This window comes from Gigantopelta aegis, chromosome 3 (assembly GCF_016097555.1).
Source record: "Gigantopelta aegis isolate Gae_Host chromosome 3, Gae_host_genome, whole genome shotgun sequence".
Taxonomy (NCBI): Eukaryota; Metazoa; Mollusca; class Gastropoda; order Neomphalida; family Peltospiridae; genus Gigantopelta; species Gigantopelta aegis.
This window is the reverse complement of record NC_054701.1, coordinates 34,444,413-34,460,465: the sequence shown is the minus strand read 5'-3', so window position 1 is coordinate 34,460,465 and position 16,053 is coordinate 34,444,413. Positions and strand designations below refer to the sequence as shown.

Below are 16,053 nucleotides of genomic sequence, written 5' to 3'. Positions count from 1 at the left end.
GAATTAAAAATTAATTTCACTATTGTGACAAATCCAGAAATGACCTAATTGGGAAATAGGGTCATAGGTGGGGGTGAGGTGAGGCACCATAATTATTATTTTTATAGGTGGGAGGCAAGTAGGAATATTTTTTAATGCAAACAATGACAAATAATTTTGTTATTTTATGTGGTGGCTACTGAAAATGCAAATCCAATCGTCCTCAATCATTTTTAGAAAATTATGTTCAATTTACAGCATTCTCTCAATTTAAAGGAACTATCCAGTCTGTAGCCATTTTAAAATGTTTTTGTCAAGTAAGATATTTTTACATTATGAGTATTACAACTTTCCTTTGCCCAGGGCTAGCTCCGCGTTAGCAGAAATTTTTCGCCAAATGATCTATTAAACTATTCCATAAAATTATTTCGCCAAATCAAAATAAAATTTGCCAATTGTTTTTGAAATTCGCAATTAGCAAATTTGGCGAGTGCCAGAGGTAGCCTTGCTTGCTCAGAATATGAATATCTCTAAAACCATTGCATTTGTGGACATTGTCTAAAACAATTTCATTGATGAAATTTGAAATAATTCAGCGAAAAGTCATTCCAAAGGTATTTATCTGTATAATGCTATATAATTTAAAATTATAAACATTTAAGATAGTATTTTTTAAAACCTGGAAAAAGCAGGATGTGAGTTCATTTTGTTGAGGGGAACAAATAGAAATATTGCTACAGCTGAACATTCAAGATAGTCACTGTAATACAAATAAATTAATATTCCCATGAAGTACTTACCAACACTAATTAATGTTTTTAAAATTATTTTAAATTTCACTGTTTGAGTAATTCTGATACAAATAAAGGTATATTTTCGTAAGGACTTACATGCTTATTTTGTTGGGGGGGGGGGGGGAAGAAACAAAAATCTTGCTAGATCTAAAAACTCAGGATAGTCCTTTTAATACAAATAAATTGATATTTTCATGAAGAACTTACCGATACTAATTAAATTGTTTTGGCTTTGACTAATTGTTTGAGTACTTCTGAACAGGTCTAATTTTTTAGTAATCTGTCTACTGCTCTTTCTTGGTTTCTTCATGTGTCAGATCCTCTGTCTCCATCTTTATGTCTTCGAACGAAGACGTTGTACTTGCCTCGGATCCGCTCTCAGTTTCTTTCTTCCCCTGAGAAGTTAAGTCAAGGGAAGTAACTTCGGTTGCTGTAGCAAACTCTCCCAGCTTGGTTTCTTCAACTGCTGGGATGACTGGGTCTGCCATGACTGGGTCAGTCAGAACATCAGCACTATCACCTACAGTCATTCCTGGTAACAATTTAAAAACAAAGAGGAATATCTGTTTATAGATACCGTACCTCAGCAAATTTTTACATTTAGTTGAGATTGATGAGGACGACAGAGCAGTGAGACAGAGTGAGACAGAGACAGAGACAGAGACAGAGACTGAGACTGAGACAGAGACAGAGACAGAGAGACAGAGACAGAGACAGAGACAGAGAGAGAGAGAGAGAGAGAACCTGCTGTTATCACCACACTGGTTACTCTACTAAAAGCAAGCAAGTGATCTGTCATATACACTTTCCTATAGACAGGATAGTACATACCATGGCCGTTGATATACCAGTTGTTGGGCACTGATGATGACCAATCCTACAACCCACTTCAGCTCACAATAATATTATACCAGAGCTAAACACAACCTAGCCCGAGTACTCTGACTGTAACTTGTGTAAGAGAGCTAGACGGACATTTGGACAGCTATACACTCTCATTACAGTCAGACACCAATCTATGTATTTTTTTGGCAATTCCTGACAATCAAAAAGTTGGCAAAGATTCCCGCTCTAAAACCATACCAATCCTATGTTTGACGTCAAATACCTTTACATCGATCATTTTCGAGTTAACTGATAAAAAAAAATCCACATGTTAATCACTAATACACATACTACAGAAAGAAATCCGACAGCACCCACATTCAGCTACGCTTCGTGACACTCCGTCGCCATAATTACAAAGCGATTCCGCCTTGTGCAGCAGTTACAGGGGACGTCTCATACCAAGCGACGTTACAACATGGATTAGTTTCGTTTGGTGTTTCTGCGATGGAATGTGCATGCTGTAAAGAATGTTTCGAGGATAAAAGTGGACGGTTGCGTAGAACAGGAATTTGTACACAATTCAAAGGTGGGCCCAGTGCTGCACAGACATTAAGTGATGTTGTTTGTTTGTTTGTTTGTTTGTTTTTTCAAAAGTTTATTTCCATGAAATGCCACATTTACAACTGTATTATATACCCACGTGGCTTGGGTATACTACACACACATATGCATAATAAATATTATACATCTTATTAGAAGAAATAACATTGCAAATTACTAATAATGAAAAATAGCTATGTACATCTATTACATATTAGGGATTGGCAAAGTCATGGAGGACAGTTATATTAGTAAGAAAATTAAGGAAATGTTTTATCTCCAGCTGAAAAGATGTTTCCATTAGTGTAAAAATAAACTAAGTGGAATTGTTAGACTTATTATTATTCTTATTTAAAGTATTAATTTTAAGGAAGTAAAATGCCCCATTATGCTTTGACTAGGGATACCCAGCAAAACATCTTGAATATTTAATTTAATAACTGATCCTATCTTTGTTTCGAGCCAAATTTGAAATGTTTTCCATATTTGATTAGAGTGAGGGCAATAGAAAAATATATGTTCCAAAGATTCTGGTTCGTTAGCACAAAAGCTGCATTTATTATCCGCCTGTATGCCACACATACAGAGATAGGTATTTGTTGTCAAAATACGATGTATAGATCGCCGAGCTTTGTAATTATGGCGACGGAGTGTCACGAAGCGTAGCTGAATATGGGTGCTGTCGGATTTCTTTCTGTAGTATGTGTATTAGTGATTAATATGTGGATTTTTTTTTTATCAGTTATCGATGTAAAGGTATTTGACGTCAAACATAGGATTGGTGTGGTATTAGAGCGGGAATCTTTGCCAACTTTTTGGTTGTCAGGAATTGCCAAAAAAATACATAGGTTGGTCTCTGACTGTAATGAGAGCGTATATCTGTCGAAATGTCCATCTAGCTCTCTTACAGTCAGAGTACTCGGGCTAAACACAACCCTGTCCTGTTAAAATTTGAAACTGGTTTTAAGTAATTAAATATAGGCTCATTTGATCCTTTTTAAAACAAAATATTATGAATATCTCAGACTCAAAATTTAATTTCTTGAATAAACCATTGATTTCTTCACATCTAGCCAAGTGATATTTATTTGTCAGCACTCAACTGCTTATAAATTTACCTCAACCCAAATTTTGAAATCTTATCTGGAAATGAGTAAATACCTTTATTCTTGATCAGCTGTTGGATTCTAAATGGCAAAACAACCTTTATAAATGTCCTACTGATTAAACAGGATGTATTTCTATAACCATAACAACTAACCCACCCCCTGGGGGAGCTACATGTAGGGAAGACCCTGATCCTATTATATATCTATGAATGTTTTCAATCAAAAACAGACAAAGATGAAAGAAAAACAAAACCCTTACTGTCTGGTGTTACACTGGATTCCAGAAAACTGGACTCGAGAGACTGGTCCCCTCCCGACAGACTGGTATCTTTGATGGTTGACTCGTCCAGACTGGTTTCGAGATCTTGGATCTTCTCAGCAGTAGAGGCAGCACACTCTGGGACGTAGAACTCATCCTGTTTGGCCAGCGGAGCCATAAAGTTAATGTTCTTCCCATCATACATCTCCACTATAGGATGTGCACACAACTTGTGTTCCTGCAACATAGGAAAAATATATGTCGGGGCCATACCTAGCTTAAACTAACTCGGGGCTTAGGGGACTGTGAGAAAAAAGAAAAGAATCTAGACATGTTAATATAAAATCTTCTCCTGCTAGAAAAGAATAAAAGAAAAAAGAAGAAACGAGAAAAATATATAACAAAAAGCACTTTTAAACTTCTTTCTAAGGGACAACTGCTCCCCTTTCGTATAGTAAAAAAAATGTGGTAAGACTGAGGTTTCTGTAGCGGGTCAGCAGGGAACTTAAAAGTCCGTTACCAGGGCTCGAACTTCATAACTGCACCAATCAATTTGTCAATTTACACAACAGATAGGCTCATTAGGCATACCTTATGCTTTGTTTAAAAAAAGACATGCAAATAATTTTCATCAATTTAGAATAAAGTTATAGCTATTAACAAAATAATAATGAGTGTTTCCACTAAAACCACCTAAGTTATAAAAATAATCCATATTACCTATTACAACAATTTAACAGCATTAAAAACAAATGAATATTGTGTCACTTATAAATGAGTATATATTTACTTATGAATGGGAACTCCCCCCCCACCCTCCCAAAAAAGAAAAGAAAAGAAAGAAAGCAACAAGAACCTTTATTAGCATAAAGTGCACATGTATTACAGTTTAAGACTTATGACCCCACCACCCAAAATTAGTAACTTTTTAATGCAGGTACTTTATTATATTTATACGGTCACGATGTGTTATCACAATTATGGCAAAATCTTTTGAAATTTGCTAATAGATACCAAATTCTTAAGTTTGAATCCTGGATTAATTATCCATTATTTAACATAATCCATATCTACTAATAAGGTACCATGATTATCAAAATAATGTTCTGATGGGTTATGATTGCATGACATGAAAATGAAAAAGCGTTTTTCATAAAATTTGTAGTCATGAGGCCTTGAAATACATGTATATTTTACACACACTTACTTACCTCAACATAGGCTCCAATCCTTGGATAAACTTTGTAAATGGCAATGAAAATAGAAAGAAGACTTATGTAGGGGAATGTCGTCTTCACAACATTGGTGACTAGGGGCAACGTGTGCAGCTTAAAATCCTTATCGAGAAACTTTTTCTTCAAGTCTTCATCTATTTCCGAGTTATCTTCAGACAGTATTGATCCAACTATGTACCTGAGGTCATCAGCCTTGACCTGAAAAATTTAAATAAATATAAAAGTATTTTCATGCTTATTTTAACAGTAAGAACAAGAGAAAGGAAAGGAATATTTGTTTAACCTCAGCACATTGTAAACTGCAGCTACACATGTACATGTACATATATTTGGTGTGTAGTAAAATGTGTTATTTCGACATTTGGTTGATATATAGAGGAAATCCACTGCTGCCACAGAGGCTACTCTTTATTGATAAAGAATTAAATTTAAGGAATCTTTTATATACACTTCTCCATCGACAGAAATACATACCATGACCTTTAAAATACTAGTTTGGGATGGGAGAAAAATCTGAGTCAAGTGACTGAGATCAATTTTGTGACCATTTGCACCTCAGGTGGTCACTCTACCACTTAGCTAGAACCCAATTAATTCCAGGAAAAGAGATGAGGCCATTCAGTGGTAAAGTTTTTTTGTTTAATGACACCACTAGAGCACATTGATTAATTAATCATCAACTATTGTATGTCAAACATTTGGTAATTATGACTTGTAGTCATCAGTGGAAACCCACATTTTTCCATTAGCAGCAAGAGATCTTTTATATGCACATTCCCCCAGACAGGAAAACACATACGGTACCACAACATTTGACCAGTTCAATTCTATGGTAAGGATTAAATCATTTAAGGCTGTCTGTGGTATCTTTCACCTCACGAGAGAACTACGCACTCACTCCAGATATAGGCTACAGCCAGTACTGAGTGTGGGTGTTGGTAAAGTTTGGCATGCTTCCACCAAAGAACTGTTCAAGCATGGCTGTATTAGTTCTGTGCAAGACAGGTCAGTACTGAGATACAAACCCAGCACTTACATGTATGAGTCTTAGCAATGCTGTCATAACCAATGTGCCACTAAAGAGTGGTGGGGTCTGACAGGGATGCAATCTGCCACAGAAACAAATATAATATGATGTAGGAATAGGTTTCCTTTCAGTTTAGAAGCACTTCCTTTTTCTAGATGAAAAAAACCCTGATGTTTTTTTCTGGAAGGAAGAAAATGTTTTATTTAACAACACACTCAACACATTTTATTGACAGTTATATGGCGTCGGACATATGCTTGAGGACCACACATATATTGAGAGAGGAAACCTGCTGTCGCCACTTCATGGGCCTTTTCTTTGTGATTAGCAGCAAGGGATCTTTTACATACACCATTCCACAGACATGGCATTTGATATACCAGTCATGGTGCACTGGCTGGAAAGAGAAATAGCCCAATGGGTCCACCGATGGGGATCGATCCTAGGCCGACCGCACATCAAGCAAACGCTTTACCACTGGGCCAAGTCCCGCCCCTGAGGTTTTTTCAGAGCACTCCCAGTTAATTTAGCCTATAGTCCTTCTCACAAGGAACGTCTTAATGGTTAGAGAGAGGACTTTGTTAACTTACTTACCCACTCCAGATGAGGGGGTGGGGATGGGGGGGGGTGGAGGGCAAAAGCGATAATGGGACAATGGTTTAGGATCAGACATGACAATATAGGGTAGGTCATGCAGTTAAAAAAAAACCCACCTAAATTACTAATTTATTTTTGAAACTTCATTCACCTCCACAGGTTGAGATAAATTTTCACTAAATAATACTAATAATACTGGTACTCAGGGCTTCTAGAATTTTTTAGAAAATTAACTAGCCATGGGATTAGTGATTTTTAAAATTTACTAGCCACAATTAAAAATTCACTAGCCCTACTTTACTTTAAGTTAATACAATTTTACTAAATAATAGTAATAATCAGATATGTCACCTAAAGAGGAAGATAGAGCTTAAAAACACTAGCATTGAGGGGTTGGAGCGCTGGCAGGATATTCATATTTACAAAACAGAAAGAAAGAAAGAAATGTTTTATTTAACGACATACTCAGCACATTTTATTTACGGTTATATGGCGTCAATTACAAAACAGACATTTAACTGCAACATTTGACTTTTTTTTCCACTAGCCATCAGGCATGGCAGTAGTAGTTATTTACTAGCCCAACATTGAATATCACTAGCCATGGGAGTGGGGCTACCATAATACAGAAGCCCTGCGGTACTAAAAAAATAAATAAACATTTTATACACATGTGCATAAAAATGGGAGAAGAAGAAAACAGGTACTATAGGGGTTGGGTTTCTTGTTTTTCAGCCTTATATAAAGTGTGTTGTAACTGATCAGAAATTTGGGCTAGTGCTTTATTTTGGTGGGCTAGTGGAACTTACAAACCCACTAGCCATGTGCCTAGTGATTTTTAAAAACAATTGTCATATACTCTGATATGTACATTGTACATAGATATGTATGTATATACAGAGTTCGACAAATCCGCTAGCCCGACGCCCGTGGCTAGTGGTTTTTAAGTTCGGGCTAGTGAGAAATTTATTAAACGAAATTTCAGCCGAGAGAAAAAGAAAGAAAGAAAAAAAAAAACCCATGATCGAGCGATGACGAGAGGAGGGGGGAAACCACTAGCGGCTAGTGGTTTCCCCCCTCCTCTCGTCATCGCTCGATCATGGTTTTTTTTTTTTCTTTCTTTCTTTTTCTCTCGGCTGAAATTTCGTTTAATAAATTTGATTGTGACGTTTGTCATCGAATAATATCAACAACGCAATCAGTATATAATAATAATCCACTTGAGCTAGGGTTTGCAAACTGCAGTAACATGCTATCTCTACATCGTCACAGTTACAGCATGCATTGTTTACCTTTCAAGTTTCTGGCACAGGAAATAAAGTCTAATGACATGCGTGTTTTGATTGGTTAGACACGTCACGTGGTAGTTAATCTCGCACATATATTTTAGGCTAAGAACTTGGAAATCACCAATCGCGACGACAGGTTAATCTCAATCAAGTAAACCCCAGCCATGCTTTGAATTTCAGTGTTTGTTTTATTTACCTATTGTTTTCTAATTTAACACTTCGCTAACATGTGGTTATCGACAATCAGGAAAACAATTTACTTTAATGGTAACCGCATATGCAATGACTCGGCTTGGCCTATTACGTGTAGCGGTTTGGATAATACGTCACAGCTGCCGATACAAGATAAGACCTTTTTTGTTCATCAATTAACAACGGATTAGATGTCGCCGTTATATTCTTTTGATATCGGTCTGACACGGAATAATGCCCTGTATTTAGCATCACCGTTCCTGGCGACATAAATAGTAGGCCCTAAATATATAACCAACTACCAAATACACTGAACCATCTATTACCGTGTGTCACACTGTCGTACCCTCATTTAAATTTAATTATTTTGATAGTGTGTTTAGATACCAACCAAGAGTTTGCTCAATTATTTTCCCCCGGGGGGAGGGCAAAAACGAAAACGGGACAATGACGATGGATCACACTTGACAAAAGACAAAACGTACGACACGACAAAAAACTGAAAGTTACAACATGATTTAAGTGTTTGTTTTATTTTACTGTTATACTCGTAAATGTGTAATGTTACAAAAATTATATAATTGATCAGGAATTTGGGCTAGTGCTTTATCTTGGTGGGCTAGTGCTTTATCTTGGTGGGCTAGTGGTTTTCACAAACCCACTAGCCCTGTGGCTAGTGACTTTTCAAAATATTTGTCATACTCTGGTATATATATGTACATGTATATATATCTTACATAAAGTTGTTTTGTTTAACAACATCACTAGAGCACATTGATTTATTAATCACTGGCTTTGGATGTCACACATTTGGTAAGTTTTACATAATGACTTAAAAAGGAAACCTACTAAATTTTTCCATAAGTAGCAAGGGATATTTTAGTTTTATATGCACCATCCCCCAGACAGGATCTAGCAAATACCACAACCTTTGATTTACAAACAAAAATAACTGATTTAGATTAATAGTTATATTATTTATATTTTATAAGCATTTTAATCCATTCAGGCCAATAGAAAAAGACATGTGAAGTGAGAGTGCTCATGGGGGGGGATGGGGAGTGGCACTGTAAGTACTTTTTTGTTTTGCTGTTTATTTATAGTAAAACAAAAAAATAATTACACTTTGGTTATATTAAAGCCACTGACCCTGGTGTTCTGTTCCATATAAAATGTATTTTTAGCTAACAGTACGACCAGAAAGACATTGGATTATTATATAATTGGCAATTTAATTTTTTAAAGTTGTAAGTAATGTGGAAGTAACAGGAAAAAACCCATGTACATGTAATACCCGAAAATATTTACATGTAAAAACTACTGTCAGCACCTTTAACAGTTTAAGTGTCGAGAAGGTACATGCATACATGTACTCCTTGCCATTTACTGAATAGGTTTTAAGAGAGACTTGTCTCGATTTGCTGTAAAACATATCTTCAACTGACAGGCTTAGACTTTGATACGGTTTTAACGTTCTCATATACCTCTATGGTTTCGAATACGCCTACACCGAGTCCAGCCTCCGATAAGATCGGTGGTCTGACTCTGGGCAGGATCAACTGACAGAGCCTTTTTAATGAATAAAATGTTATATGATTGATTGTGAAATGCATTTTGTTTTTAGAATATCAGTGTCGGTATATAAATACAATGTGTTTTTGATCACGAGTCTGAAAGTTTCTAAAAGCCGAGACTTGATTTTACGGAAGGACTTTCCTTTGGCACTGTCACTAACCCTAACCCTAACTCTCTGTGATAAGTATTTATAATGTTCTTTATACGTGACAGTGCCAAAGGAAACTCCTACCGATTTTACCTCCCAAAAATTTGGAACATAAGAAAAAATATAGGAAGTAAAATGAAGTTTTAGCTAGTACAAACTTTAGGACAACCAGAAACATATTGAATATGGAGTCACTGATATTGAGTCAGGCTATTCTAAACATGAACATTTTTTTTTTTTAAGTTTTCTCATTCCAATATCACAACCGGTCAAAGGCCTTGTTATGTGCTTTCCTGTCTGTGGGATATAAAACTATTAAAAGATTCCTTGCTGCATTAGGAAAAATGTAGCAGGTTTCCTCCGATGACGATGTGTCAGAATTACCAAATGTATTGACATCCGATTGGTGATTATTAATTAATCAATGTGCTCTAGTGGTGTTGGTAAACAAAACAAAGTTCTTTTTATTTAAAACGTGCAATGTTAGTAACTTAGTTATTAAAAAGACAATGGTAGCAAAGTCGGGACAGTTCCTTTAAGACTCATAAAACTCAGCTATGTTTTAAAATCAATTATAATAATTAAACAGTACCAACCAACTGTGGGTCGTCGTAATATATGCCAATGGCTTTGTTGTCTGGCGCTATTATAGCTACTTCGGTGAATAACGGACCAGCTTCTTTGTACGACCCACGACAAAACTTGTATGCTACGACAATTTCACCAAAATGAGGATGGCCTGCTCCAACTTCTGGGGTAAGAAACAAGCCAGAATAAACTACCAGTATAAATATTGTTATGAGAAGACATAAAAGTAAACCAATAATTCCGACAAAAATCAAACCAGTTTCTTCCATCTTGAAGGAAGATATAGACCCGGAAGTTACCAAAAGTTATAGAGTTGTCTCCCCTAGGTGTTGAAAAACATCGGTGACAAAATTAAAGTGTCAATCTCCGTCTGTTGAACTATTTTATTTTATTTTTAAACACACACACACACACACACACACACACACGCGCGCGCGCACGCACGCACACACACACACACTTAACGTGTTCTATTAAAACCAGTTATACAAGCTATGTAGGCCTACTGAATCGTGACATATAGTAAACAGTTTCTTTATTTTTTAGATAGATTATTAAAGTGACATTCAGGCACGGCGGAGCGGGGCGGGGGGTGGGGGGGGGGGCGAGCTGTAGCACGAAACACTCTAGAAACTCAGATCTTAGTCACCCCTGCCAATGTCTACATGCTTCTGCCATGCCTGAAACTACGGTGTATTTTTCACTAAAATATTAAGGCTTACAGCCGTTTATTACGTAGGCCTACCTCTGAGAAGTAACAGACGAGACGTGTCCTAGTCTGTTTTTAAAGGTATTTCCCCGTTTTACCATCACAGACTGTAGGTTGTTTCACTTTTGCAACTTTATCCAAATGTGTACAGGTTTGTCGGTTAACCAAACTTAGTGTCTATTTTCACGGGTTAAAACCAGGGTCTGCGACTTTAATTATGTAAATACTGTTAAATTTCCTTCACACTGTTTTGTGCATAAAATACGGCTATACCATTCAGATTTGTTCCGTCTGACAGAGTGGAAAAAGGAGTACTAGTACGTGGCCTTGATTTACAAGTAGGCCTACATAGTATACGTAGGCTACATCATCGCGTCGGTTAAAGACATATATCCTTTGGACTTTGTCTTGTGCAGATATACTAGCCTAAGTTTGTCTCTGGGAAAACTGCCACTTCTAAAACAGGTTTGACAAATCTAAACCGGCATAAGACAGGGCAGAAGCTAAGCATATCCTTCCCCACCGACGGCACTCGTCATGATGAGAACTGCATAATTATAGTCAAGGCCGTTGTGTTAATTTAAACGATGAAAAATACATTGAAGATTTTTTTCGAAATTATTTAATAATACTGATAAAAAGAAAGAAAAAAAGTCCCTATATATACCTATATAGAGGAAAATAGGTTCCTGCTAGTGTTCGATATTTGACCAGAAAATGATATTCGAACATTCGATGAAAATGATGATCGAATATTCGAATACCAAACCAACAACAACTGACTCATCAAACTAACGTGGTGTTTTTATAGTTTGACATGTATAAATGACTTTTAATAACGCCCCAAAAGCAAGTTTAAACAGTTTGTTTTGTTTAACGACACCACTAGAGCACATTGATTTATTAATCATCGGCTATTAGATGTCAAAGATTTGGCAGTTTTGAAATATAGTTTTAGAGAGGAAACCCGCTGCATGTTTCTATTAGTAACAAGGGATCTTTTATATGCACCATCCCACGAGAAATACCCCTATGGGCCACCCGACGGAGATAGATCCCTAACCGACCGCGCATCAAGTGATCACTGGCCGATTTTATAATTAAAAGAAACCACATTATCCATCTCATTTTGATTCATTTTCCTCATACGACCTAAAATCTCCAGATTTTCGAATACTTGAAAATACTATTCGAATATTTCGAATAGCAATTTAGCGAGCGAATATTCGAATATTTGGACCGAACATTAGTTCTTGCTGAGAAGTGAGAGTGCGCTAAAGGGGAATTAATGTTAAAAAAAAGAATTTGTTTTGTTTATCGACACCTCTAGAGCACATAGATTAATTAATCATCGGCTATTGGATGTCAAACATTTGTTAATTCTGACACGTAGGCATCAAAGGAAACCCGCTACATTTTTCCTAATGCAGCAAGGGATCTTTTATAAGCACTTTCCCACAGACAGGAAAGCACATACCGCGGCCTTTGTCCAGTTGATGTACACTGGCTGGAACGAGAAAAAAACCCCAGTCAGTTGAATGGATCTACCAAGGTGGTTCGATTCTGCGACGCAAGCACCTCAAGTGAGGCACTTAGCCGACTGAGCTAAATTCCGCTAATAATGTTATAAAATGTGCACCGCTATCTGAAGTGCTCAGAAAATCATGTGTTTATTAAATGAAAAAAATTAATGCATTTACTTCTTTTAAAGAACGGTGACACAACATTTTGACCATCATAACGCTTTTGTTTTCAAGCTAGCAAAGATAACTATTAACACAAATTATAAGGAAAAAAACAAAACAAAAACAAAAACACACAAAACAAACCCAACAACGGAGATATCGTCAGCAGACGATAATTTCCCCTCGAATTTGAGTTCACCAAGGGCGTAAAAACATGACTGTGGGTTTAAAACGTGTTTAGTGTTATTGGGCGTGAGCTATTGGAGTTACTGTATAGCAACCGGACACGTCTTTCTCAGGGAAGTTGGAACAATATGGACAACAGTGAATAAAAATAATAACACATACTGAGAAGCATAAATAATTCAAAGAATATTTGACTGAATATTTTCTTACAGAAATGTCACATCACATACATTAAGCATGCGGAGAAATGAAGTCTTGGTAACAAACTTGAGTTGAGTAGGGCTGGAAAAAAACAGTATAATTGAATTACATACACATTATTTAACACATATAAATTTGAAATTGCCATATCGATTCTGTACTTAATAATTCGTAACTAAAATTCATATTGCGTTATTTATGTCCCTCAATATACTTTGTATATATATATATCTAGAACATTTAAAATAGATGACGATTCATTCTAGACGTCAGAGTATTAGTAGTTGATATTTATGAAATCACGGTAGGTGTAATATTTAAGTTATATATTTGACTTAAGTATCGCTGGGGATATAAAAAAATATTGCGGGATGGTCTGTTAGTTCCAACCTGTATTATTCTTTAATTGAACGTAAACGTTTTATTTATTTATTTTTAAATTAAGAATGTAGAAAATTCAAACTTAATTCAATTTTAAAACTTTAAAGGTATAATTTATCTTTTTTATTCAAGTTTATTTTTCTTGTTTTGTTTTTTTGTTTGTTGGTCGGTGTTTTTGTTGTTGTTTTTTGTTTGTTTTTGGGGTTTTTTGTTTTTTTTTTGGGGGGAGGGGGATTTCGGGTGTGGGGAGGAGGTGTAATTTTAATTTTGTATTGCTAATCGAGATAAAGTGAAATGGATAAGGTATTTTCTATCGTTAAGCAAACATTCCACTTTAGTTTAGACTGCAATCCAAAAATAACCGCACAGCATTAATATACGAAACTTGTATTTTACTTATCACAAAAGATATTTTAAGTGCAAGTTCTCTGAGCATTATAATCATTGTGCACGAATGAAAATACCCTACTGCTTCATCTATTTTTATTTACCTTCTTTTTTTCTCTCACTCTCTTTTATTATTTCCTCTCTTTTTTTCTTTGCCTATCCCTTTTGTGTATACAGTTTCATTTTTTTCTTCTATAAGATGAACTAACTTTATAAAAAGATACCTTCAAAGACTTGTAAAGTCATTCTGTTTTGAATGACCTTTTGGCGAACGAAAATAGGAACTAAGTGTTATAGAAACGAACCCTTCTAAAACCTGTTCGTGGCTCTAGCGAAGCGAATAGGCGGATACATAATGAGTGGTGGTAGGACGGCAATAACCACTAATCTTAGCTATATACTTCATGCGGCCTCGGGCGTTCATAAAACTGTTTAATTTCAATTTACGGACTACGAGTTTTGGAGCGTTCGGTTAAAAAAATGTATTGAAACGCCAGTCTCGCTTTTCATATGAAGACTGGCGGAACGTGTAGGTAACATCGATCAGTGAATGATAACGAAGATAAATGAAAAAAAGGAGTAGACAGCCAAATCTGAATATGGTCGTCATACCCGTGGCTTGGTGGGGTTTAATTTAGACCAGGGATTTTTCTTTTCTTGGAAACTGACTTGTACATTTTTGCAGTTGAGTGTTTGCTGTAGTTGAGACTAAAATCGGTAAGATATCTGTTATATTTTACGACTTTCTTTTTTCTTTTTAACGTTCTTCTTCTACTTTTGTTTTACTTCTTCTTCTAGAACTTCTTTCTTCTTCTTTTTCTTCTTGTTTATTTCCTCTTCATCTTTCTTTCTTCTTCTTCTTCTTTCTTTTCTTTTCTTCTTACAAGTTTCTTTTCTTCTTGTTGTTTCTTTTCTTTTCTTCTTGTTGTTTCTTATCTTTTCTTCTTGTTGTTTCTTTTCTTCTTACAAGTTTCTTTTCTTCTTGTTCTTTCTTTACTTCTTGTTCTTTCTTTTCTTCTTACAAGTTTCTTTTCTTCTTGTTGTTTCTTTTTTTCTTGTTGTTTCTTTTCTTCTTACACGTTTCTTTTCTTTTTGTTGTTTCTTTTCTTCTTACAAGTTTCTTTTCTTCTTGTTCTTTCATTTCTTCTTGTTGTTTTTGTTGTTTCTTTTCTTTTTGTTGTTTCTTTTCTTCTTCTGGTTTCTTTTCTTCTTCTTGTTGTTTCTTTTCTTCTTCTTGTTTCTCTTTTCTTTTTGTTGTTTCTTTTCTTTTCTTCTTCTTGTTCTTGTTTTACGGCACCACCGCCACCAGCACCTCTACCACACCATCAAACTACAACTACTACAACTACAACTACTACTACAACTACTGCTACTGCTGCTGCTGCCCTCTGCCACTAATACTACTATATCATTATCATCATAATCATCATCTTCTTCTTCTTTTTCTTCATCTTGTTTCATAATTTCCTTTTTATTGTTATTGTTATACATCTATTGTCAATCTGTATATTATGAAGAGTTTTCCTCAAAACAAGATACATTTTAAATTTTACATTTGCGTCGAACGTCTTTTAAAATAGCATGACCATGTGTACAATATATAATTCATAGACTGAAGTTACCATCATTTAGGCTACTTCGCATTTGATCTTTGGAAATATTTATTAGTTTGCAACAGCCATCGATTTGGGATTTACAATTATAAAATTTGACTTGATGAATGTGCTTAGCCCGAAGTAAACCTGTCCGCCAAGCAAGTAATAGCTGGGGAAAAAACCCTGAAAACAAAATTGATATACCGACGATAAAATGGAGCAACGAAAACAAAATATAGACACATAGCTATTTTCAAGATGGTAACGTTTTTGTTTGTTTGTTTGTTTGTTTGTTTATTAGGCCTACTAGCAATTATTTTCGTTCTTATATCCACATAAGGTTCAAGTACGCCGATATGGAAACACACCTCAGCTATGTGGGCTGTCTGTCCAGGACAAAGATCATGGTCTAGGAAACAAACAAATGCAAATTCTGCTTTTGTTTATCGACATGACTAGAGCACATTGATTTCTTAATCACGATCGACTATTGGATGTCAAACATTTAGTAAATTTTTTTATGTAGAATTCTTGCTACATTTTTCCATTAGCGGCAAGGGATCTCTTATATGCAGTTTCTCACAGACAAGACAGCTCATACCATGGCCTCACACACGCCAGAATTTTGAATGTCTTGGGTTTTAATTGCTTAGTACGTTTTAGATGGCAGTACACCAAGTGGGTCAAAG

At 35.7% G+C, this 16,053-nt stretch overlaps 2 protein-coding genes across 2 annotated transcripts in view; one reads left to right on the top strand and one right to left on the bottom strand.

Annotated features, from left to right (window-relative positions):
* Window positions 1-889: 889 nt before the first annotated feature.
* Window positions 890-10,494, bottom strand: LOC121367925 (testis-expressed protein 264-like). The gene is made up of 4 exons (XM_041492381.1): window positions 10,229-10,494; window positions 4,781-5,002; window positions 3,570-3,807; window positions 890-1,305 (listed from the first exon to the last, which is right to left on the bottom strand). The coding sequence occupies exons 1-4, from the start codon at window positions 10,487-10,489 to the stop codon at window positions 1,058-1,060; spliced, it is 969 nt and encodes a 322-aa protein (XP_041348315.1). The 5' UTR covers window positions 10,490-10,494; the 3' UTR covers window positions 890-1,057.
* A 3,124-nt stretch (window positions 10,495-13,618) lies between these two features.
* LOC121367924 overlaps window positions 13,619-16,053 on the top strand; it is a 19,241-nt gene continuing 16,806 nt past the window's right edge. The window contains exon 1 of the mRNA XM_041492380.1: window positions 13,619-14,486. The gene's annotated coding sequence lies outside the window, so the exon portion shown is untranslated. The remainder of the gene's footprint in view (window positions 14,487-16,053) is intronic.

Excerpts from the sequence above, each read along its gene's own strand:
- LOC121367925 (XM_041492381.1), bottom strand. The coding sequence starts at position 10,489 with ATGGAAGAAACTGGTTTGATTTTTGTCGGAATTATTGGTTTACTTTTA. Across the intron at positions 5,003-10,228 it reads ATTACGACGACCCACAGTTG|GTCAAGGCTGATGACCTCAG; the intron begins GTTGGTACTGTT and ends TAAATTTTTCAG. Across the intron at positions 3,808-4,780 it reads GGATTGGAGCCTATGTTGAG|GAACACAAGTTGTGTGCACA; the intron begins GTAAGTAAGTGT and ends CCTATGTTGCAG.